Genomic DNA, 26,172 nt, shown 5'->3' with positions numbered 1-26,172 from the left:
ACAAATGCTTGAAAACTTGAAAATTCTGCGAGATATACTTACTGCTTTGAATCTTTAGGCTGCATCGCTGCTTGTCGAGTGGATATTTGTGGAATTCCATTTCACATGTTAGCTTCGTGTTTAGCCTGGCCAGGAAAGAAAGGAATTGGGGTAGTTCAAATTTCGTGAGGGAGAAATGCAACACAAAGTCTACTTCCTGACATTTTTGTACTTCGTGCAGCTTTCACTGTTCTAAGGATACAGCTGTATACGTCACACTGGAACTGAGTTTACTGGTAACGTTGCGGCCAATACCTAGATGAGACTCTTTGTCTTTTCTATCAGAGTGACTATACAGGATGTTATAAACAAAGGAAGGAAATAACAGCCGTCTTCCACAACGTGTTGGGACTGTCTTTTTGGATTTGGTGATCCTGGCGTATGATATATCCTCGACATGTAATGAGGCCTCACTATATTAGGTTATCTAACGAAGAACTGCAGCGTACCGGCGGCTGAGGTGCACCTTTCCGTCTGGTAGCACGATGACCAGCACTGAAGAGGAGGCTGGCAAGGAGCCAGTGTAGTCCAGCTGCCCTGCTCCGGTGTTGACGACGTTGGAAACCTCGACGCTGGGCAGCCAGAGCTGTTGGGCGTGCCAGCGGTCTCCTTGGATGCGAGCCTCCGGCTGCAGCGAGCCGGCGTCGTACTCCAGTCGCTGGTCGAACCACGTCTGCCGCAGCCGCAAGTGCGCCGTGTACTCCTGCGCAGCGGCGGGAGACAAAGGGGAATTAAGTGAGTGGAATAAACGGGCGTGTCGTGCAGATTGCGTGCATGTGGTGGGTGTTAAGTGTATTATATAGGGACACATATTTACACGAGGGACGCCTTAATTAAGGGCTGTGGATTAATTTAGACCACCCGGGGTTCTCTAACCTGCGCTGACATCGCACAGTACATAGATGATTTTGCATCTCGCCTCTTTGAAATTTCTGTCACCACCGCTGGGATTCGGAGCTAAGCGCCAAAGCTATTGAGTCATTGAGGGTGGTCAGTACGTCGTGAAGAATGTATACTAGAAAATAACTAATTAAAGAAGATTAGCAGGATTGTGTAAGAACAATGCCAATCCTCGAAATGCGAGCGCATTAACGGCGGGAGAGGATGAATAAATATTACAGCAACGTTCAGGGGTAACGCCTGATAAACTATGATGATCCTGCAAGATGTATTCGCTGCGTTAGACTTGAATGAACTATATGTGTACGAGTTAACTCGAAATAACCGTGTCAAAGCCCGGCTACTGAACCAGAGTACTGGGGTTCGAATCCGACCGACAGCAGCTGCGTTTCGATGAAGGCGAAATGAAAAGACGCTCGTGTGGTTTGCGATGTCAGTGCATGTTAAAGATCTTCAGACGATCAAAATTACTCTGCAGCCCTCTACTACGGCACTACCTTCTGTCTTTTCACTTATCATAATGTATCTGCACTATCCATAACAACGAATTTGCTATCCCTAACCTCACACCTGTCTCTTAAAAACATCATCAAATAATTCGCATAAATGTATAAGCAAATCTTCCCCAATAAATGTTTTTACTACCACCGCCTCTTTCTATATTTTCACTTTCACTCCCCCATTTATCTCTTCCCTTGCGGCGTGGTTCAGGTGTATACGGAGAAGTGTGACAGATACTGCACCTTTCCTATCAACCAATTTACAATTTACTTAGATCACATGGTACGCACTGTCGCCATGAGATTTATTGTTCAAGTCAAATTTAAGAATAACGCGACCTTGAAGAATGCTAGTAGTAGAAAACCGAATTAATATTCTTGATCAAACACAGCCCAGGAAACGGACGTGGACACATACGCAAAACCGGTAACTGGTAGCTTAGCAGACTGAGCGTGCAATAATAAAAAATAGTAATAATGAAGGGGTGAGCAAAGGATTAGGACATATTGGCCGCGGTTGACGTAAGGCAAAGTTAATTGCAATTTCTCCCTACAGCACGATGGACTGAGATTAATAATGCGTAAACATTAAGTGGGTATGTTTTCAGGGTCGTGTCATCAGAAGTTGTCGGCTGCATTCCGTTCGAACGAAACGAGTGATAAGAAAGCAAATGGTAGCACGAGATAGAGAATGAAAAAATCTCGCTGGGGAAAATGGGCGCATGCAGAAGAATGAGTTAATTAGAGCCGATTAAGTCAATCAGACGTCGAAATAGCCAATGTGGTTATGTCGTCGTCCAAGGGGAGTCACGTGGTACCCAACTGCCACGGGTTGCTATGTCATAGTTTGACGTCACAAGCCGGAACCCTCTTATTCTTCCGTGTCTCTTCTTTCTCCCACAATGCAGGCATATTATTATTATTATTATTATTATTATTATTATTATTATTATTATTATTATTATTATTATTATTATTATTATTATTATTATTATTATTATTATTATTATTATTATTATTATTATTATTATTGCGATGATGACTTCAATTATAGAATCCAAACCTTGGATAATATTTATCTATGCTATGTCACAGGCTTTCCAAGAAGCTGCATTTATGATAACCATGGTGTTTTATGTTCTGTGTACGTCACTAAACACGCATGAACTTCGTTCTTCCGTCATGGGGTAAGCTTAGCGTCCGTTACTTTGCGAGAACGAAGGCTTCAAGGCCTTGCAGGGGATAAAAGAGCCCAGAAATGTGCCGCCTAATGCGTCGTTTAGTTTTCCTTTCTAGCGGTCTTTTGTCTTCTGAGACGACCGCCACCGCCTACGTCATTGGAAGGCCGTGACCAATGACAGCGGACCAAAGAGAAGGGGAACGAAGCGTTATAAAATACGGCGCCAGCTTATATTAGATTGCTACCTAAGGAGTCATAACATTAATAATAGCCCAAAGTTGTTGCACGCTAACACACAAGGGCACGCCCGGAGAGCAAACAAGAGATCCACCACGGCTCATGGATAGACGACAGCCTCCTACATTTTGCTATGACTTATCAGAGAAGTATTTCGTGGCGGACAGAAAACATCGGTGCGTACCCAGGGCTGCACTCTTCCAAGCTGCTTTTGGACGCGCCAAAACACGTTCGCGTTATCGCACCTTCAAAACATGAGGTGGCCCGGCGCCTCTGGGACCAACTGTGGCACAGATAAGGCTTGCACGCGTCGGAGTGATTTGGAAAAATGCATCGCTGACGTTCATGCCTAATAACTGTGGCGCCCGACCGGAGCCCGCTGGATGCGATAGACGCAGCGGACATCTGACAACTTTTATTAGCCAGTGGTGCCCAGCAGTCCCTGCATGCGCTGTTTGTACTACGCAATTGCTCGGCGCGTGGCGGCGTGGCTCCCCGGGGACTGCCTGCGTCAGCACATCCCCCGCGCTGGGAGTCTCTACAATAAGGTAAGACGACGTCATCCACATGGCGTGGGCGTTATATTCCTTACGTAACGGTTCTGAACACGTGCTGATTGGGCTCGAGTAAGCAAGCACAGAGCCCTCATGCCTTGCCTCGTGTCATGCTTGCGCACCGAACCTGCACTGTTGCATAACCCTGAGCATGCAGACACGTGGATAGCTGTACATGAAAAGGCCTTTCTCGGTATGCTGTGTGCTAGTGGGGCTTAACGTCTAGAATCTGCACGTGAATTATGTGAGGCGCGGTACTTTAGAATACCTGCGGTTTCTTATCGGGCACTGACATCGCAAAGCGCACATCCGTTTCCGCATTTTGTCTTCATTTGGATACGGCTACCGCGACAGCGGTTCATCCCCGCTAACGTGGAATAAGGTATACGCGCCACAGGTTGCGCCACAGGTTGCGGAAGCGTCTACCGACGCATACTGAGTTGCATCCTAGTCGTGCCTTCCGTGAAGTGGCCTTAAAGCAAAATCTTGGAAATCCTCTACGAGGTTAATTTTCGAGAAGCAGACTAGCTTATAACCGTAAAAGCAAAAATGGACGATCTCGCATGTTTACGCAGTGGCGCTTGGTAATAAAAAAAGGCGATTGATGAAAAAAAAAAAGGGGGGTTTAAACTGCAGTTTGCCCTGCGAAATTGACTTCATATGAACTGTCGTAATTAATACCTTAAGTATTGAATACATAGTGCACAGATTGCTTCTACTCTGTGCAATGTTTGCGGTGGGTATCTTTGACACTATGACAAAGTGGGTATCTTTGACAGCTGTATGCAATACTAACTAACGGTAACTAATTAAGCAGCAGTCATGGAGTTAAAACATCAGCTGAGGAATTCAGCTCGTGGGCAGGTCGACGCGGCAGACCAAACCAGCTTTGCTGCAGTCGTACGTGAGAAGAGGCAATCAAATATACAGCAGCTTGTCGGCGATGGCGCTCAGAAAGCCGGTTGCTTCCAGTTCGCCGCTGCTTTCTGCAATGATTGCAGTGTTGTGCCACGACTTTTTTTATCAGATGGTCGCCGCTTATCATCCAGCTTGTGAGTCGCGAGTGCTTGCGTTGTGTCCGATCTCTCCCCTTACCGTCTACACCTCGTCTTCTCATATGGGCCCCAGCTCGTGAGGCGCTCAGCGGGAACGCACAGGCGCATGCTCTAGCCCGAGTACTCAGCTACCGGGCGGAGCACCCTCCTCAGCCTGCCGCTTCTTCTGACACTCACCAAGGCACTCATTTACGCCTTCTTACATACACGGACATCCTCCAGCATTATCGGCTCGAAAGGTGTCTATACCCCCCTGCACACCGGGAACTATCCCGGCGCGAGGCCGTCCAGTGGCGCAAAATACAAACAGGGACCTTTCCAAACCCATGGCTATATAGCAAAGTTTTCCCAAATCTTATTGCACCTACGTGCAAACACTGCTCACAACCGGCCATATTCAGTCACATGGTGTGGACACGTACATGACACAACGCAGACAATACAGCTACACTGGATGCGTGGGAGTCCTTCCTGCGTACCACCGAGCTCGCTCAACAGCGCCAGCTCAATTTGCGCGCATTGGAAGGCGCAGAGTCCCAAGGGATCCCTGCTGACCTTCTCTAAGCAATGCGACCAGTCATTCGGCTGGTTCCCCTTCTTTGGGAGTAAATAAAGAGTTTATCATCATCTGCCCCGGTTCAAAGCACGTGCGAAGCTCCGCGTAAACAATACTCTGGAGTGGGAGGCTGCGGCGTCTTTGGACACCGCGGTACATCTGCGGACTGTTGGCTACAAGGTTTGGAGGTCGCCGAGAGCCAAGCACTCTTGTCCACCTTAAGTGGCCAACGGGAAACAGCGCAGCGAATTCAAGAAGATGTATAGAACTGACAAAAATAAAGTTTTTTCTTTGTTTAAAATCGGTGTGACCGAAGAAACGTAGAAAAAATAATCAAGCGGCGTTTTAGCTCGGGTAGGCATGGATAGAAATGCAGCGGCAATGTTTAGCACCCGTTTTGCTAAATTTTGTTTCATTTTGCTTTGGTTTTACACACCTTGCCACGTTTAGCTAAGTTCTGCTCAATTTAACTTTTACTTCTTTTATAGCATAATAGTCATCAGCTCATCATCACTTCCATCAGTATTAGCAGCATCAAAGCGGCGACGATCGCAGTGACTGGATATGCCAGAGATCGAAGCTCGCTTTCTTTTATTGCTTCGTTTAGTTTTGCTTTATTGTGACGACTCGCCATGTTTAGCGAAGTATTTAACGGGCGCTTCAAGATTTCATTCGGATGAACGAGGCCTAATTAAAATCCCTAATGCAGCTTTGGCACAGGAAATGAAGACATCGGTAGCACAGGGTGAAAGGCTGGCAGCTCAGCACATGAGGAAACGTAGTGATTGGTGACATGAGCTGTTCGGTTTTCTCATTTCAGAAAGTTTTACCATGCAATAAAGAAAAAAAAATACTACCGAGATGTCGCACTGTTCTAATGCAGTGGCCCTAGCAGTTGGTTTTTTTTTTTTTCCTTCGCCTGGGTTTGAGAACTAATGGCACTGAGTTTTCGTTTTTTCTTTTTTTTTTTTTTTTGGGGGGGGGGGCATTTGCTTGAAGGAGGCTTCACAGATACCACGCTGGAATCTAACAATGCGGTTATAATGCTGTAGTCAAGAATGCGGATGTCAGTCTTTTCGCGTGAAACTGACGGGGGACGTATTTGCAAGCTCACCGTTTTGATATTTTCATGCAGTCGCTAGAAAATTAGTTTTTTTTTTCAGATCATTCAGTTAATTTATCAATTTGAGTTTAAATTTTCTTAGTTAGCATCATCAAGCATAAATTTCTCATTCCCAGCATTCTGACACCTTTGAAGCCCCCATTTTCCAATTTTTCATTTTTATCAATCATTTAAAATATATAATTGACCAATTGGTGCGATAAATTTCCTTAATTAGCCACATAAAGCATTAGATTTTGATCATTTCGACACCCTTTTTTACTTTTAATTTTTTCAGTTATTGTAGTTGTTAATTGATCAATTACACACTCTACATTTTCCTAATTAACAACAGGAAACATTGCCTTTTCATTCTGAGAATTTTTGACATTTTTTAACCCTCCTTTTTTCCATTTTTCATTTCCTTAATTCTTCAAATAATCAATTAATTACAATTATTTCGTAAACTCGCCTTCGCCTGTCACACAAAAATCAGTCATCGATCACTAGTACCACAAATTACCATGATATGATGTCTACGAAGCACTCGATTATTTCCGACACGCAGTACCGAGAACTACAAGTATACTGCTACTACGACGTCGAAGGCTTCTCGGCTGAAAGAGATGCATAAGCGGTCACTTAAAATACACCGCTGTCTTGCCACGAGAAGCGCTAAATTCGTCCAGTCGAAGAAAGCACGGCTAGCTCTAACGCGCCACTAAAGCAAGGAGCGAAATCATGATGTGCATAACTGTGCACACAGCACCGTGGAAGGTTTCAAGTGTAGGTAAACGTCCGAGACACCGAAATGTGTGACACTGTCTTTCTCGAAGCAACAAGAGAAAAAAGTGCAATGACGAGTATCAGCCGCTCACCGTGTGCAGGTCGTTGGTGGACGCCATGCTGTAGAGGACTATGCTCGTGTTGACGACGACGGGGCGACCTGCGGAAGCAGTTTGAACGCGCGTCGTGAGGGCTACGAGAATGCACAACGTGAGCATAGTCGCAAAGTCTCATCGGCTGTGCCGCATACGAGCTCGGTCTTGCCCCGCAATGTGTGTGAAGAGATGATAGGCCGATGTATACAGATTCAGAGGGTCTTGCCCCGCAATGTGCGTGGAGAGATGATAGGCCGATGCATACAGATTCAGAGGGGAGGGCAGGTTCGGAGCCAGCGTGCCGTACATTTCCACGCTGCTCACGGGGAAAGAGGAGTAAAATAAAAGGGCGGAAAGGGGGGGGGGGGAGAGAGAAGCGCGGGGAGGCAATGATAACTACGGAGGTATAAGTAATTGTAGTCATATCTTTGACATTATATGAAGCGCCAACTTGTGTGTGAATTAGTGCGAGCTTGTGTGTTGATATTTTCGACTCCATACATCGGTGGGCAAGAACATTTAGTTATATTTTCCACCCCAGATTGCAAGAGGTGTAGTCCGTTTCTTTTTCAACCGATTGTCTTTGAGAACGCTTCATAGCTAAAGCGAAATTGCAAGAAGCAACGAGAAGAGCCAATGCGCAGTTCTTCATTACAGGCTCAAAATATCAGGCTACGTTCATTACAAGTTATGTAGCGTGACATTGTTGGAGCAACACTATCGTTTATAGCAATTATTTCTCTGAAGAAGTCATTACAAACCACACGAGCTGGTAGTATTCTTTGCGGATTATCCCATGCTTCTTGTATCACCACATTTTATAATTCGGAGTAGAGCTCACACAGCGCAGCAAAGAAGTGTGAATGTGCCCTCTGCTTGTAAATGAAACAAATGATGCACAGCGAGGAAAAATCTTCGACCCCATCTGGAGCAGACCAAATGCCTTAAGCAAGACGCCCTTTGACGCAGTTGACTTACATGTGGTAATTACTGCATGGAACACATGCATGGGTCGAACGTTCAGACAATTACTCCCATCGACTCTCCCTTCATTCGTTTAGGGACTAGGGACCGAGAAGATATCTGATAAGTACTTCTAACAGATTCGATGTAAAGCTATCTGCTAACCAGCTTAGGCGACAAAGGCAGTGTCGTGGCCAACAGTAATTTTTTATCCTTTGATTTGTTGTTCGAGGAAAATGGTAATCTAAAAGCAAACAGGCTTTTTGTTGCTGTAGAGTAGCCTTCCCGAAGAAGCGGTACAAGTGAGAGAGAGAGAGAGAGAGAGAGAGAGAGAGAGAGAGAGAGAGAGAGAGAGAGAGAGAGAGAGAGAGAGAGAGATTGACTTCTTATTGTGCCAGGTTTCACAAAAGGCGTTGCTCACCAATGGCGTAGTACGGTCGCACCCGCTTGTTGTAGATTGTGGGCGAGGTAATGTTGCTGAATATGATGTCCTGGGCTTCTATCATGGCCTGGACGCAATGCCTGTAAAAACAAAGGACCCAAGAAATTCAGTTTGGAGTTTCTGCTGAATCGCGTATTTTCCTACTGTGCTTTCGGGGGCTTAGTAGAATTTTGGGCTGCTCATGTATTTTTTGTGTGTATGTGTGTGTGGGAAAGGCTGCTACATTAGGGCGTTCTACATATGTGCTGAATGCTGCAACTGTGGAATTTCTTTTGTAACGGTAGTGTTAGTAGCTGATAGTTGGCGGAAACTTACGTACGTACAGCAACATCCACACACGTCTTTGGGGCCAGATCTGATTGCCGGCACAAAAATTCGCAGTTGAAAATAAAGTAAACATTTTGCTAATTAAGAGAAAGCAACAGTACTAAAAAAGTAGTTTAGTTTACTTTATGGGGTTTAGCATCCCAAAGTTGCTCAGGCTATGAGAGACGCCGTAGTGGAGGGCGCTGGAAATTTCGACCACCTGTGATTTTTTAACATGCACTGATGTCGCACAACACAGCCTCTACCGAAATGCAGCCCCCGGGGGCTGGGTTTGTACCCGGGTACTCTGGTAATGTAGTCGGGTGAGAAAAAAAATTTATTTGTGACGGTAATACTAACTCAGCTAGCACTCTGAGCGGGGAGGGGCAACTCGTAGCTGAACGCGGTCTTATGACGGACGCAGTACTTTCATATGTACAGTTTAAAGTCGATTTCTTTAGGAATTTAAAGGAACTGTGATAAATCAGCCGAAAGAACACGCGAACTTTGTAGGGAAAAGAGCGATTTCATCTCATCAGAGTAAGAAGACAGGGCACTCAGTCACTCTGCTTCTGGACGCTGTAGTGAGCAGACGCAGTATGGCTGGCTCCTCGCGAGCTGTGGTAACGGCCACTGATGGCCGCGGAGCATCGTTTTGGAAGGACCTCAAGAATACAGGATTGTACTGCCACTTCTGCCTACCGGGGAAGGACAGAAAACTATTCTTGTTCTTCCCTACGATATCAGTGGCTGCACCACCATGGTGGTCGACCATCGTTCTGGTTACGCCTGAAAATCACGCGGCGTTGTTTATCTGCTCGCATAGCATATATTGCGGCTGGTCGACTAAAATTCATCATCTCTATCTAGCCGTATTGCTTTCTTGCTCTATGAAGCGCAGCAACCATGTCCTATTACACACCGTGATGCCTGATGCCTCGCATTGCATGACGTAAACGACTCGTTAGTTTTGCCATTCTCGTGGCACGTTGCCCGCAGTTGGAAATAAATAGCCTAGTGTATTGTGTCGCTTCTTTGCGCTAGCTCAGCGCCTCGATGCGACGCACGTCGTGCAAATGTTTTTCCAAGTCGCCTGTTTGCGCTTTCTCCTTCCGAATCGCATACGCAGTGCAACAGCAACAGTGACTGCTGTACATGCACGAGTTCGATACGAACGCAAGGCTCAAATCGACATGCAGATGTCCGTCCGCGGCTTCCTTGAGAGAGTATAGTCGCTCACGAGAACAAAGTTATTGTTCATTTTAAATAAACACCACCTCCTCTGTACGGTCGGTCCACAGGTGACATCCAGTCTGAGGGTACTGTTCGTGGAAACGATGTCATGTACTGAGTAGAAAAGAATCGAAACACAGTGCATGACAGTATGCAAAAACGCGGGTTATTGCGTGATAGCATACGCCAGTTTGAGAGAGAGGGTCTGTAAGTGTTTTGAAAAATTCTGCAAATGTTGCATGGTTTGTATGCGGTTATAGGGTCGTACACAGGATTGATTGATGATTAGAAATTGTTGATTAAGACTAATGGTTTGGTTTGGTATGTTTGTTTTATGAGATTTAACGTCCCAAAGCGACCCGGGCTATGACAGACGCTGTAGTATTTGTATTGTTGTTGAGAAGTTAGATTTTTTGCGCATTAAGGAACGATAAAGGATGTAAAAATTAATGTGACTAAGTCAAACATTATGGCGGAGATTAAGAACGGCAACCTTCTTTTGTAAAACAAGTATTACATGCACTCAGCTCTGGGAAGTGGGGACTATAGTGCTTTATAGTACACGTCATCAGGTATTCTTTTCGCGGCTGAAAAAGAAAAACACTGAGAGTGCAGCTTCGTTGTGTAAGAGAGCAACAACAACTGCACACAATAATAAGTGCACCATCGGGCAATAAGTCCACCTGTGCACCTTGCACGAGGCATCATGAGTCTCAAATATTGCCTATCTTAAGTGCAATTACCCCTTCTATCTTTCGTTGCGTAGCTTCTCAAGGTCGGGTAAAGTTTATATATATATATATATATATATATATATATATATATATATATATATATATATATATATATATACTTGTTCTTTAGCGCAACATGTCATGTAAAGGAGCAGAGTAAGGCGACAGAGTTGTCCTGACTTTGTTGCCTCGGTGTTGTATAATGTGGTGCTCACGATGCAGCACTGATGAAGCGGAAACAAGTGAGTGCTGGTCTTCACTAAAGAAAGGAGGCGTTTACGTCATTAAGGTGGCTGAGGCTGCCTTGATTGGCTTGGCTATGTGATACGAAGGGCCTTTGCGCGCGGAGCCTATCTGTCCACTTTTGTCGGCAGGCGGCCCTGTTCTGGTCATGCAGTGGACGGGCGCCCGCATGGTTATTAACGTCGCCCAAAGGATTATACGATAAGGTGGCTCTAATGAACCGTGTTCGCCAGAAAGGTTAAACTCTAGGGCGTGCCCTTGCATGACTTGCGCAGTTTATTGACGCTTATTGCCGACACTGGGAAGCAGTAGGTTGCGAGGCCGCCTGCTAGAAGCAGCGACCTGTGGCCGAGGAAACAACAGAAAAGGCGCAGACTTTGTAGTGATTATTTTTGCTTTTTGTTTTGCTAATATTCTGTTTCTTTATTGTCAAGACCGTTATTATTGCTGCAGATATCGGCCTTGACATTACAAGGAACAGCTACCAATGGCATATTATAGGCCAGAAGAGCAATATGGAAGACCGACTTTTGCGATCGTTCTCCTATGCCGATTCTGCTCATTACTGCTTTGAGCTTACGTTTGGTGGTGCGTGGAGACAAAAATACCACTTCTGTTAGCCGTGAAGCTTATTTCGGCTTATTCTGTTGTTGCAACAAGGCGCCTTAAGTAACCGAAGCGAGGAATGTTTTGCGTTGTCGATTCCGGACCTGGCGGCCACGTTTGATGGAGATGAACCGCACAAGAAGCCCGTGAGCTGGGCGATGCCAGCACACTTTAAATAAGCCGAGGTAGTCGAAGTTAATACGAACCCTCCGCTAAGGCACCTGTGTCACTTCGGGTCATTGAACTTTGGAATTTATAACGTAAACTGCTTCCTTCTGCGTTCGCACGATGCGTCAGAAGTGACCCGGCTTCAACGACTCGAGCTTCATGCAGCTTCTTGAGGCTAGTCGTGAGAAAATGTTTGGCTGTATACTGCGAAGTCTAGTGAAAATGCTGAGTGGAATCTCGGACCGCTGGAAATATGCACTGAGAAAACAGTTGGGCAAGAACTTGTGCTCAGACGTCGAAAAATCAGCTTATTTCTGGCACATATTTTTTTCCCCAGGTTTAGGAGGAAGTGCTGGGTGTTCAAAGCACGCCCTGCAGGCGTTTGACATTGACCAGTTTATATTTAATACGCTTTTCTTTTTTTAGATTGACCTGAGGTCAGGGGAAGTTGGGACGAAGGAGCGAAGATGCATGGAACAGCTGCGCACGTCAGCTGGGACGAACAAGGTTTTTATTCGAAGTTTGCGCAGAATGTGTCTCTTAGTGGTAATTTACATGCCGCCCTTTAGCATAGCGATTTTCACTCTTTTTGTTCAGAACAAGTTAAACATGGAATGAAAGCTCCTTTCGAGGTAATCGTGCACGCTTCTGACTGTAATGTTTTCCTCGTGCGCCGGCTCGAAGCTAAATTATTAATTCAAAATAGTGTTTTAGCGTAGAAAACAAAATGCGCTTTTTTTTGTTTGTTTAGTGACTGTCAAATGTGTGGCTTTAAAGGACAGTGGGGAAAAATTGGCCTGGGACAGTGATGCCGATACGCTATTAGGTCCTGACAACAAAAATACAAAATACCCGCATCGGCAACAGCGCTTGTTTCCACAAACTGCGCTTAAATGATACTTTTACGCGAATCTTTCGGGCTATGATATACTGCTGCTTGCTTCCAACAGCGATCACGTAACCTTTTTCCATTCTGACGTTGCGAGCATGAGTAGACTGGCGAAAAAGTGTTCTATTTTGAATTCCATTTTCTCAGCAGTAAATGCACATTTTGGAACCTTCCCACCACCCAATATATATATATATATATATATATATATATATATATATATATATATATATATATATAGGGGCACCTATGGCGCGCACTCTCCTTGTTTTCAGCACTTTTGCGCACTCTCATGTTCCTGATCACGCCGATAGTGCAGGCGTTTTGTGTGGTATCTTCCTCCTTTGCGGTTTAAGCGCTAACCGCATGAGGCGACAATTCGCGGCGACATGCCGCGCGACGCCGTCGCGCGACGGGCTGAGGGCCGCCAAAGCATTGCCGCTCGTCGCCGTCGCTCGGTTTCTGGGTTTTTAGAAAATTTCGCGTGTCGCCCGGAAGCAGCTCGCGAGGCAGCCAATCGCAGAGCGCTTCAGGGTGCTCAACTTCCGTTCTGGCTTTTTTTTTCTTTTTATTGCGTGCGAAGTTTGTTTTCCTAGTCCGGTTTGGGCGAAAAACCTGGTGCCTTCACGCGCTCACTTCGTCTGATCTGTGTGTATATGAGTGCATCGAAATAATTCAGTAAAGCTTGGAAGGGTAATAAAAGAAAGAAAAAGGTTAGCGTGGCTAGATATTAATTTCCGAAAGGAGCAGAAGAAAGTCGCTGCTTGCAATGCAAGTCGGCATCGCAGTGTAGTAGCGCACCGCTGCGCTGTGACCCTTTAAAATACGATGCGTTACAAGAAATTTCATCAGTGTTTTATCGTACTTCATGCTGTTTAGTGTTAGAAATGGGATATAGCGTGATTGCATTCCCCTTGACCGAATGACGAGGCGGCGGTAACAGAGCAACGCTGAAAACGCGCCTCTCTGTCGCTGAGCCCAGTCGCTCCGTGCGGTATGCACCAGCGACAACGACAGGCGTTGGCGGCGGCGTCGCGCGACGGATCGCTAGGGGTTGTCGCCTCATGCGGTTACCGCTTTATACCATTTATATTCTTTATTTCCGCAACTTCGGTTTGTGCACAGGATGTTTCATCTAACTTGAACGAAAGGTTAAAAAAAAAAAAAGGAAGAAAACCCGCGCGCCGAAGTTGTGGCGCTCCTGAATGTAATAGGGTTGCGCTTAATTAGATCATCAGCTAAGAATAACTGTCAATTCATCATTATTATTATTATTATTATTATTATTATTATTATTATTATTATTATTATTATTATTATTATTATTATTATTATTATTATTATTATTATTATTATTATTATTATTATTATTATTATTAGTATTATTATTATTATTATTATTATTATTATTATTATTATTATTATTCACATTAGAGTTTTTTTTTTGTGTTTCATTAAGTAGTAGGTCTAGAAAACAGCTGCTCCGTTTTTTTTTTTCTATACCAACGTATACCTGATTCGTTTTTCCACCTTTAAGTAAGCCCACTAAATATGACAAACAGAGACGTCATTGCGCTTGCTCTACTGTGCTTTAGCTTTGCAAAACGCGGTTTAATTGAAAAGTGCGCGCGCTCTTACCGTCTCAGGCAGAACAACCTTTGGCCCAATGTTGGTACAACGCTGTCAATGTGCGGTGCTACGAATACCCGTACGTTGCCAGCGTTGTACCAACACTTGGCCCAATATTTGTGCCCAATATTTGAGCGGTTTATTTGGTTTGATTAACCCAAGGTATGAGAGACGCCGTAGTGGAGGACTCCGGAAATTTCGACCACCTGGGGTTGTTTAACGTGCACTGACATCGCTCAGTACAGGGACGCCACTCCGTTCCGCATCAATCGAAACACAAGCACCGGCGGTCGGGTTCAAACCCGGGTACTCCGGCACAGTAGTCATGCACCTTAACCACTGCACCATCACGGCTGGGTTATTATTTGAGTGGCCAACGCCTCGGTCAACATAGTTTAGAAACTGTGTGAGTACATTTTGAGGGAAAATTGAAGCCTCGCACCGTGGTTTGTAATAGGTGTTGAGGAGGACACGGACGGCCAGCTCATAGATAGCTTTTGCTGAGCGATACCACAGAAAAACAAAATAATAGAAAGAAGCGAACTCGTGTAGTTCAAGGCAGCATCCTTTTTTGTTTATTTGTGTAATTGTGCGGCCCGTTTCACTGAGCGCCGGCCGCTCACTTGGTCACGGTCAGCGTACACGTTTATTTCGTTCAAACGTGGTGGGAGACGCTGAACTGTAGACGGTAGAACATGAGCGCAGTCATGTGGAAATTGTTTGTATTTTGAGAGCGTGATTTAATTGCCACATACACGCAAAAAATTAGCTGTGGTTTAGCTTGTGGTTAAACCTAGAGTTACGTGAAAGCAATCTGCATGGCTACGCTTAGGTTCGGCTTCAAAGTAAGGACATGACTTTTGCGCATAATAGTTTACTCCATGGCTTAAGCTTTATTTATGCCATAGGGGAATCATTTCACGTATGAGCACACCTTGCCTCTTGTCGTTGATCATTCGGGTGTAGAAGACTTCGACATCGTCTCTAAGTCGAACTCCAGGGCAGACCGCCGTCAGAATGTTCGAACGAAACTTCTGTCATAGCAACTCGCGGTTGTAGTTCGCCTCTACCAACTACTGAGTTATCTCTTCTCTTCTTTTCTTCTTCTTCTTTCTCTTTACCACGACCACCACCACCACCACCACCACCACCACCACCACCACCACCACCACCATCATCATCATCATCATCATCTTCTTCTTCTTCTTCTTCTTCGGTGCCACGGTGCCACGCCGATGGCTTGAATACCTACCGCAGTGTAGCTTTCGCTACAAAAACATACAGAAGAGGACCAGGCAGGAGGTAAATTGCTAAAAAATTAGATCCGTTGTTTGCTAATGCCATCATCATCATCACCATCATCATTGTCGTCGTCGTCATCATCATCATCGAGCGGGTCAACACCCACCGCAGGGTGAATGCCTCTCCCATATTCCTCCAATTAGCTCGGTCATGTGCTAGCTGCATCCACTTAACCCCTGCGAACTTCTTAACCTCATCCGCCCTCCTAATTTTCTGCTGTCCCCTGCTACTGTTTTCTTCCCTCGGAATCGAATTTGTTACCCTATAGCGACCACCGGTTATCCTGTCTTCCTATTACATGCCCTGCCCTTGCCCATTTCATATTGATTTCCACTATCCATTTACAGTTTAATGCACCTGACCTTAAAGTGAATAGTAAAAAAAAAATCGTAATTATGTATAGGTAATTTTCTAAATATGCTAAATATAAAATATCCCGAGGAGAGCCGTATGAAGGCAAACAATATGGCTTTGGTTTCACCCAGCCACGGTGTCCTGCTTTTTTGAATTTCTTGGCTCAAGTTACGTGCCGTACCGTGTACACATGTGGTTCATGCCGAACAGTGGTTCGACAAACGAGGGAATTGGTTTCTGGCTTGTAGGGTTTAGCGTATTAAAGCGATTCACGCTATAAGGGACGTCGTCATGGATGGCTTCGAAAATTTCGACCATCTAGGGCTCTTTAACCAGAGCTAAGCGGCGATTGAAAATTCATAGGCTGGAGCGCGCCGCAACGAAAGCGAACAAAAATAAAGATTACTGCCGCAACATGCTCCTCCCACAAACATGTCACCGAGCAGTTGGTTTGACTTCCGGTTGGGACGCTTGCTCCGTTCGGTTCGCCTCCTTTGCATTTTGGGCTCCCTGGGCACTGCCATATTGTTCACTGGACAGTCATGTAAACGGTTTCCGCTGTCCAGAGAGGAGGAATTTCTACAACTCTCCCACCCGATGCAAATGTCTTAGCACAAGATGTTTGCAGCTCCACCCAATCAGATGAGCTCTGGCCCATTCAGGATCATTTGCACTATGATATGTAACTGTGATTAGTGCCAAGCGCCTCTCGCCCCTATGCGCTATAATGATAATTGTGCTCCTACTGTCTCCCTCACCAATTTTCGGTGCGACAGGAGTTTAGTAACTCGGTTACCTATTGTATTTTTCTGAAGAACAGCGCGACTTGGACAATGACGGAAGGAAGACAACACAGATAGCGCCTGTCCGTGTTGTCTTCCTTCCGTCCTTGTCCAAGTCGCGCTGTTCTTCAGAAAAATGGCATACCAACTCGCCCAAGCATCAGTTCTACCTATTGTAGTGCGCATGATCCTGATTAGACGAGGTCGCCCCTGCCCTTCACAGTGCTGCAAAAAGCTTGTGAGACGAAGTTAACGAAGTATATAGTAGGGCTTATCTTTGACATGGACTCAAGCTGAAGCAGCGGACGCGCAAAACACGCCAGGCAAATGGCTATGGAGCCGCCGATAGAAATGTATGCGGCAGCGGTAATCAGATAATTGACTATGAGTTAATTGATAAAGATGTGCGTACGGTGACCGCTTGTGTTGGCTAAAACGGCCCATTATGACTTGCTCCGTTGCTGCATGCGTGTCTGGCGCACCTGGCCAGTGGAGCTTCGAGGGGATTTTACGCGCATGCTGCGATGTATGCAACTGTCGATTATAACACCCTGTAGCCAAAACTGTACTCGATCGCAATTTTCATTTACTAAAATTTGTGAAAGCTGTCGCAGATGACGCGCCGACAGTCAGCTGACGGCGTTAATTTTGATCGCCGTAGCCTATAGACCACGGAACTGCGCAGCAGTGAAACGCTGTTTGGTTTGATACCCAGTGTAGGTTCGTATCAGGAAAGGCAAATTTTATCGTAAGGTCTGCTTGCAACAGCAGTATGCCTGCACAAGTACGGAGATTTCGGCAACGGCGCCTTCGGCGTGCTCGCCAGGACTAAGCCTGCTCCTTGCCTGCCCACTCGTCGCTAGGCATAGTCGGTTTCAGCGGACAGCACTTCGGAACGAGTCAGTGGCCTCACCGTAGTAACAAAGGTTCGTCTTTCGTCACCGCATTAATGGGAAGCTTATCTAATAATAAAATAAGCTCGATAAGAGGTGTGTTCGGCCGCCGTCCTCAATCGGCCTAGTTTGCTCTCCACAAGTATCGCCGACGACACAACGGCGCTTCGTGGCGATTGTACGCGCGTCCGGCGATGTAAGCAATCGTCGATTTTAGTTCACTGTAGCCAAAACTATACTCAACGGATATTTTATTTCACTAAAATTGGTGATTTTTGTTCTCCAAAATCAGCAGATTCGCACACACGAAAGCAACGCTTAAAACTGTGCACCAAAGCGGTACGTCATCGGTACTGTGCCCACGAGCATTTACTTGTCCTCTTTCATCGTCAAAGCAAGTTCAGACTAAAGGAAAGTCTCTTCCGCTATTTAATTTTTCACAATGCACAGCTTAGGAATTTGGGCGAATAGCGCCGAAGCGAGCGGCTCTTCCTAACAAGAGCGCGGCAACAAGTTTCCGCGACGTGCCACGTCATCCCGACTGCCGGATAGCAAGCGGGTGACAGCTGTTGGCCGGCGACAACGGCATGTTTCCTAATAGTTCGTCTTTACGCGGTGTTACAGCACCTGAACTATGTGCGCGAAGGCATTGACTTTGCTCGCGCATGCCTCAGGCTGTACCTCAGGGGTTCACGCAGTGCACGAGATAGCAGAAGACTCGCAGCTACCGAAAGTCTGTTCGTGACGTTCCGGCCCTAGTGGCAGCAGCGAATGGCAACCTGATACCTGTGACGTCAGTTGTCTCAAGAATACTCCCAAAGTTCACCACCAGATGTCGCCCTATCTGCCATCGAATTAGGGGGCCTCGATGTCTTCCGCCTCCGAGGCGAAAGGCATCAGGGCACCCTACCTCGAATTTCAAAAGAAGCCGTGTTTAAAAATGAATAATAAACGGTTGGCTTCGTTTCAAGAAATTACACTTTGGGCGATTGCTCAAAAGCACTCGTTCTACACAATGAACACGTTTATCAGTGATTTTACTCCCCCCCCCCCCCGCCCGTGTTCCTGTGGCCCTTTACCCACTGACGTGAAACATTTGCACTCGCCTGATGAACCCGAGGTTGTCGGTCGTACCCTAGCATGAATCCGATAAATTTACAACGCAAGAATGCCCTTGTACCGTATTTTGGTTTAGATAAGCTTCACTGCTGCCAGAATGCGAAACCTCAAGTCGTACCGAAATGAATCCAGAGCCCTTTACTAGGGTGTGCCTAATCGAACAATGTAGCTTTGTCAATCAATCAATCAATCAATCAATCAATCAATCAATCAATCAATCAATCAATCAATCAATCAATCAATCAATCAATCAACCAATCAATAAATCAATCAATCAGTTTCCTTGCCCTGGCAAAGTGAATGCATGAAGCTTAATGGTTGATAAAAGTGTACATTGCATCAAACACTTGATACATTTTTTTCTCCTAGAAACAAACTACACTGCAGTCCGTAACCTGTCCGGATTTGCTCCTGGAAAGGTGTCCCTCTTTGCGGATGCAAGAAGTGAGGAAAGCGCGAGGTAAAATGCGAATTTGAGACCAGGCACGGTGGTTAGCCTTTCATTTATCAGTTCCAAGCTTTATACACCCTGACGACACTGTCGGGGTCGTATTTTGCTGAGAGCTAATTGTTACTGCTGAGATAACGCGGCACGCTCAAGGGAGCGTCAGATAAGGCAGCAGGCTCAAAACTTACACGCACAGAATCCGCCACTGAAGGTGACTGCACACAGCTTCACCCGCAAGAAGACCATGGTGTTTTTTTGTTTGTTTTTTTTTTTAAATTTTCCCCAGCAGCTAGAAATCTGGTTCATGACTGCTCTACCTGCAGTTATGGTTATCGTCGCGAACATGTGAACAACGGGAAGAGAATGTCCAGGATTCTGAGATAGATTTTATTCGTGACGCAACTGTGGGATATTATCTGATATTGTTGTGCACATGTTTATGGAAATTGGTGAAAGCTTCTGATGGGTCCAAAAATTTTGTTGTAAAGTGAAAACTGCAATAGAAAACCAATTAGTCGGGTTTTTGAAATTTATTGGGCCCCATCTGTGAAACATTGTAGGGTACTTATATGAAAACATTGGTACAAACGGCTTATGCTTCCAATGCATAGCGAAATTGTGCTTCTGGTGTTTGTCATGTGCTCACACAGAGTAATTCAGACTTTCCACAGCGAACTATTGCGGTGCGCTTTAATGCTATTTTATTCTGAGGGCACTGTGAAATGTTATAATGAACATATTGATGGACATTGTCTGAGCTTCCGTTTCATGGAAACATCTTGCTTTTGAAGTTCGTCGTGAGCTAGCCAGAAGTCGTAAATATCCAATAGGGCACGTTTTTGAAGATTATAGCAGAAACTAGGAGCCTACCAAGGAAAGCTCTGCGGACATATTTAGGCTAGACAATATGTAAGAATACTACGTTTAGAAATTGTTTATCAGAAAACTATTGCAATTTCTGTTCTGAGTGCGGTTCGAGTGACGGACGGCAAAGTAACGTTGCCATATGGAAGACCTTGAACACACAGAAAGTGCTGTTGGGCGAGACTGGCAAGAAAAGTTTATTATATGGGATTAATTTATTACATATAGAGCCTGCGAAATCTTGCTGACAAAAATTAGAATCATTAAATGAATTTGCTGTGCTCTGGGTGCAACATTTGTTACTTAACTTTTGGCGGATGAATATGTTAGCCAAAAAGACGTTGAACAGAGTTGCTTGGAACCCAGGGGCTGTCGCCATATTTCGCTTTATATATATATGCGCCATAGGTACAGCTCACGCGTACTATACAGTGCATTAGTGGCAAATATTGTCCATCGTATATACCCATCGAAGATCCGTCCTCGGTTACCTGCACTACTCGTGTTGCCCTATGAAAGCCTGTCGCAAGCTTTTCGTATAGAAGGGAGGGTGTGTATTGGCAAAGAGGTGTCCTGGTAGAATTGCTGGCGAAGCCAGAGTTTTTTAGTGGAAGAGTTCGGTCTTTGGCGACACTGTCAATGAGAAAAGGATGCTTTCGAAATGGGCGTCATTGACGCTGATAGCTCCTCCGGTCGCGAACCTTACGTCTGGAAGAGTCGCGGAAGAATGTCTATGCAAGCGAAAAACCATGCCATGTCTGATTACAGCGTTCGTACCGAATTGAAAAGCACAGGATTGATTGGGGGCAGCTCGTAGACGCGAGACCACAATAGCAATTGAAGTGGGGAAGGCGAGTATAGAGATAGGAAGGAGAAGACAGTCGGGAATGCAAGTAAGAGACGCGAACATGAGCTTGTATTTTTCTAAAAAGAAAGCAAGAGAAACTTTTCAAAAAAAAAAAAAAAAGGCGTGCAAACAGTTGCATGAAATAATTGGGGGATATTCAACGCATCGCATCTCACTTTGCGCATAGGCATTTAGCGAGCAATTTTGGCGCAAAAACTTCCCAAAAGTGCAAAAACTTGTACGAGTGAGACAAGAGTCGTTTGAAAGGCATAGTTCTGAAACTTTCAATAATAAAATATCTGAATATTTCGCATCGATTTAGTGCTTGCCTTACGCATTGATATAATAGTATCGAATCCAGTAAGTAGCTGAGATATATTCCATGTCACTGAATTCTACCTTGCGACCGCGCGCAGTCTCTTGGGCTGTGACCCTGAATGTCCCAAGCGTCAAATTTGAGATGTTTGCAGCACATATGTGTATATATGAATGCCATTACCGTAAGCTGGGAGCGAAACCTGAAAATTGATTCCTTATTGCACAGTCTCCCGATATGGTGTTGTGTTGAATCTTCCTTCGCTCTGTATATTATTGAAATAGAAAATGAAATAATTAGGTCAACACTAAACTCATTACGTCTTGTGCCGAAGAGAAAAAAATATCTTGAAGTATGCTGTGCAGGCCTGAGGTAGATTATCTGTTTTCCTAACACATACATCTCCTTTTCATTTTGAGTAGAAACAAAGAATACGGGTGGAGTTGCTCGGAACCCCACGTGTCATATAGAACATACCCCTAAATATTACCGCTCAACATAATTAGCACAAAACCAGCCCGTTAAAATATTTTTGGGCAAAGCAGGCGTTTGCTGGAGTTTATGGCATAACATGGTGGGTTTAATTACGTTGGATGCAACCCGTCACTGTCGTGCCACTGTCACGTGCATCCTCACGTCACTGTCGCTTTGCATCACGTGCGCACCGGTCCGCTTTTGGAAGCTACGAATACGCGACGAAGGCTGCTTTGCAGGGAAATATCCTGAGGAATGTTCGTGTCGTAGAAACTTTTTATAGTTCTGCAGTGTGTCTGGCCAAAGCCTGCACAGAACGGCTGTCACTATTCACGTTTCTATTATTTAGGAGAATTCGGCAGTCATGAGGCACCTCACGGTGAAACCACACATACAAAAACACATTGGTCGAGCAATCAACAAGTGGGAAAATAGGACGATGGTCTGCATTAAAATATTGCGAACGAAAATGGTTATGATACTGACACGAAGGCATGCGGTGCTTTACCTTTGAACGAGCATCGCAGCGAATGTTGCTAGGAAGAGAAGCGCGAAGTCTTGCTTTCGGACGCTCATTTTCGCTTTCAACAGCCGGAGGGGCAACAGTACACCTGCCGAGAGAGCCCGTCACTGTTTCGCTTCTAGAGCAGAGGCGTCGGAGAGGAGGGATCGTTGCCCCATGCATGGCCGCTTGCAGTTCCGGCAGGGGCCCTTATATAAGCCTCTACGTCACCACTATCTGGCAACGTCACCGCTACGTTTATCACCTTCCATATATCCTATCTCTCTTTCTCGCCAGCCGCACGCGAGAGAAGTGGCATCGTCTACCGCTAGAGACAGCGGTCAAGACACTGCGTCCACAGCTTCTGGCGGCGGTTAGCGTGTGAAGTTCTCACTCACCTACTTCCACGAGCTCAGGAGAAACAATGACGGCGCCAAGAGTCAGTGCCCTCCACTCCACTGTTTTGATGATGGCGTAGTATCGGGTCAGGCGTCGATGATCAGTTGAATTAAACTCCTTCTTGGGTAATGCCGGCTTAATGTCGTCCTGTGGAAAGATTACAGAAAACGCTGGACTTGTAAGTTCTTATGAAGGTTATCATGTGTGAATTGCAGTGTGCAGTTCGGCGAAAATGAATTAAGATAAAGAAATGCCTTTGAATACCTGCTTTTTAAATTCAGCATGTTAACAGAGAAAGATAAGCACGGTACTTAGGTCACCGACACAGGCACCTGACAAGAAACACAACATAACATTATTCTATTCGAAATGTTCTCATGTTTAAGCGAATTGAAGAGAATATTATTGTCCTTCTTATCGACTTCGATGCTACCAAAATAAAGAGAATATATACTTCGAGCAGTGTTCTTTTTGATGTATGCATACCCCAAACACACATTACCTTATAAAGCAATAAAAATAGGGCAACAAAGAGAATATTGTGACGTGTCGATGACGGAGGTTGTAGCGGCGCGTATCTTTTCCCTGCTGTTGCTGAATGTGGATGCGGGCAAGTTGACGTGCTTCCTCGGCGCGCTGAGCAAACTGCTCAGCGTCTGGGATGAGAGGATTATCCGTGCAGCACGGAAGCATGGCATCTAACATCGTCTGAACGTCGCATCCATAGAGCAGGCGAAATGGCGTAAAACGCGTAGTCTCTTGGATGGCAGTGTTGTAGGCATATGTGACGTACGGGAGAATCTCGTCCCAGGTCTTGTGCTGGGAGTCTATGTACGTTTCGATCGTTTTATTGAGTCTCTCCGTGAGGCCATTCGTCTGTGGGTGATAACCAGTGGTTTTGCGATGGCTCGTGTGACTCAGCTCAAATACGTCGTGCATAAGTTGTGCCGTAAACGCGGTGCCTCGATCGGTGATTACTTGGGACGGTGCGCCATGGCACAACGCGATTTGCTGCATAAAAAACTGGGCGATCTCAGATGACGTGCCACGCTTCACCGCCTTGGTTTCAGCATACCGTGTGAGATAGTCGGTCGCGACTATAATCCATTTGTTACCGACCGACGTCAGCGGAAATGGGCCCAGAAGGTCGATGCCGATTTGGTCAAACAGTGTTCGGGGAGGCGCAATAGGTTGGAGCAAACCCGCTGGCTTGAGAGGTGGCGCCTTTCGACGTTGGCACTCACGACAGCCTCTGACGTAGCGATGAACGGCGTCAGAAAGTTTAGGCCAATAATAGGCTTGACGAACTCGGGTGAGTGTGCGTGCAAAGCCCAAGTGGCCAGAGGTGGGCTCATCATGGCAAGCAAAAAGGATATCGGCACGGAGGTCGGCTGGCACTACGAGGAGGAACGCTCGGTCAACAGTGCTGGAGTTCTGTTTGTATAGAACGCCATTCCGGACACAGAAAGCAGACAGGTTCCGAGCAAATTGCCGAGGGATATCAGCAACGCGACCCTGCAGGTGGTCAATGACAGGTCGAAGGTCCAGGTCAGCTCGCTGTCGGGTCATTATGTCAGAAGCACTCAGTCCAAGAAAACCGCTCTCATCGTCCGTGCTCTCATCGACTAAACCGACGGGTGCGCGCGACAGCGCGTCAGCATCTTCGTGTTTCTGGCCAGATTTATACACAACGGTGTACTCAAATTCTTGGAGGCGAAGACTCCATCGTGCTAGGCGCCCCGATGGGTCGCGGAGGTTAGCCAGCCAGCACAAGGAATGATGATCGGTGACAACTTTAAACTGGCGGCCATAGAGGTAAGGCCTAAATTTCATGGTTGCCCACACAACCGCAAGGCATTTCTTTTCCGTAGTGGAGTAGTTTGTCTCGGCGCGGGAGAGCGTGCGGCTGGCATACGCTATTACCTTTTCGACGCCAGCTTGGTGTTGAACGAGTACAGCGCCAAGGCCGATATTGCTGGCGTCGGTGTGGACTTCGGTGTCAGCGTCTTCATGAAAGTGCGCAAGAACAGGGCTTGTTTGCAGTCGGCTGCGCAGCTCCGCAAAAGCCTCTTGTTGCTCGGCGCCCCACACGAACTGTGTATCATCGCGCGTGAGGCGAGTCAGGGGGGCGGCAACTTTGGAAAAATCGGCGATGAAACGGCGGTGTCGGCGCTAGGTTTCGATCCCAGTACGTCTTGTACACCACCGCATACCCAGCACCTCCACCAAAATATGTCACGGACAACAGGGCTAGACGTGACTAAGACGACGGGAGGAAGCTGAACCAGCAGGCAAAGTTCCGCGCACAGCACGCGAAACAACTTCGGCGTCCTTTTCTTCCAGGTGCCACCTAAGAACATCAGGGACACCAGGTGCAATATATACTTCGAGCAGTGTTCTTTTTGATGTATGCATACCCCAAACACACATTACCTTATAAAGCAATAAAAATAGTGCAACATATCCTTTAGCGCATTTCTTGCAGGGGCAAGGTATTCTTCTGAGCCCCAAGATAGATTTTCAGCGGGGAAAAAGAAAACAGCGAACATAGGAGGTCAGCAGCGGAAGCAGATTGTGTCTTGAAAACATGCGAAGTTCTTGCATATCTATAAAAGTTTTGGCCTACTTTTCAGCCGCGGTCAGAAGTCTCATTCTCTTGCTAACTGCACCAAATTAAAATGAATGGTGAAGAAAATATGCCTCTGTTTCCAAGAGTATAGTATAACACCAAGTACATTTCATTACCGAAAAAATGTGCAGGGCTTGCGCAGTCTACACTGCTCTTCTAGAGAGTGCGCTAGAGTACATGTTACATCCTTATTACACCCTTATAGAGATTCGTGTTTAGAGTGCACTTATTATTCAGTACAAGCGAACGTGGTGTTGTCAGAAGGATATTGAAGCATCGCTTTGCCTTGCTTAATAAGGCGGTGAAGGGTGGCAGTTCCTAGCCCTACGAGGCTGGGACGGTAGGTCAACACCGCTTGCGGCGGGGGCTAGCCAGTCACCGAATTTTTATCTGTTGTAGGCCGTCATTGCACCGGCCACCGCTTCTGTGGTGGACGACGGCTGTTGTTGCGGCGCACGTCTTCCTCTCCCTCTTCTTTTTCTTTCTTCTCTATTTGCTCTTCTGTCCGCACGAGGCAGCGGAGGTGTGGTGCAGTGGTAAGACGCCCGACTACGGTGCCGGAGTACCCGGGTACGAAACCGACCTCGGCGGCTGCGTTTCGATGGAAGCGAAACGAAGGGGCGTCGGTGTGATGTGCGATGTCAGCGCACGTTAAAGATCCCCAGGTGGTAGAAATTACTCTGCAGCCCTCCACTACGGCTCCCCCTTTCTCTCTTCCACTTTCCCTCCCATCTTCATCCCTTCCCTTACGGCGCGGTTCAGATGTCCGCCCCACCGGGGTGGTGCAGTGGTAAGACACCCGACTACTGTGCCGGAGTACCTGGGTTCGAACCCGACCTCGGCGGCTGCGTTTCGATGGAGGCGAAACGAAGAGGCGTCCGTGTGCTGTGCGATGTCAGCGTACGTTAAAGATCCCCAGGTGGTCGAAATTACTCCGTAGCCCTCCACTACGGCTCCTCTTTCTCTCTTTCCACTTTCACTCCCACCTTCCTCCCTTCCCTTACGGCGTGGTTGAGGTGTCCACAG

The 26,172-nt window shown here is 46.2% G+C and overlaps 1 protein-coding gene across 1 annotated transcript in view; it reads right to left on the bottom strand.

The window, feature by feature from the left end:
• LOC146185449 (glycine receptor subunit alpha-2-like) overlaps nt 1–22,276 on the bottom strand; it is a 29,859-nt gene extending 7,583 nt beyond the window's left edge. Inside the window, exons 1-5 of the mRNA XM_084605531.1 lie at nt 22,125–22,276; nt 8,389–8,489; nt 7,002–7,069; nt 489–742; nt 43–125 (exon numbers count right to left, since the gene is read on the bottom strand). Coding sequence (XP_084461657.1) covers nt 43–125; nt 489–742; nt 7,002–7,069; nt 8,389–8,489; nt 22,125–22,192 — 574 coding nt within the window. The 5' untranslated portion in view covers nt 22,193–22,276. The remainder of the gene's footprint in view (nt 1–42; nt 126–488; nt 743–7,001; nt 7,070–8,388; nt 8,490–22,124) is intronic.
• Between the last annotated feature and the right edge of the window lie 3,896 nt (nt 22,277–26,172).

Source organism: Amblyomma maculatum, chromosome 6 (genome assembly GCF_055883805.1).
Source record: "Amblyomma maculatum isolate TAMU_Amacu chromosome 6, ASM5588380v1, whole genome shotgun sequence".
In the NCBI taxonomy this organism is placed as follows: Eukaryota; Metazoa; Arthropoda; class Arachnida; order Ixodida; family Ixodidae; genus Amblyomma; species Amblyomma maculatum.
The sequence above is the reverse complement of the archived record's forward strand: the minus strand, read 5'-3'. Positions and strand labels throughout refer to the sequence as shown.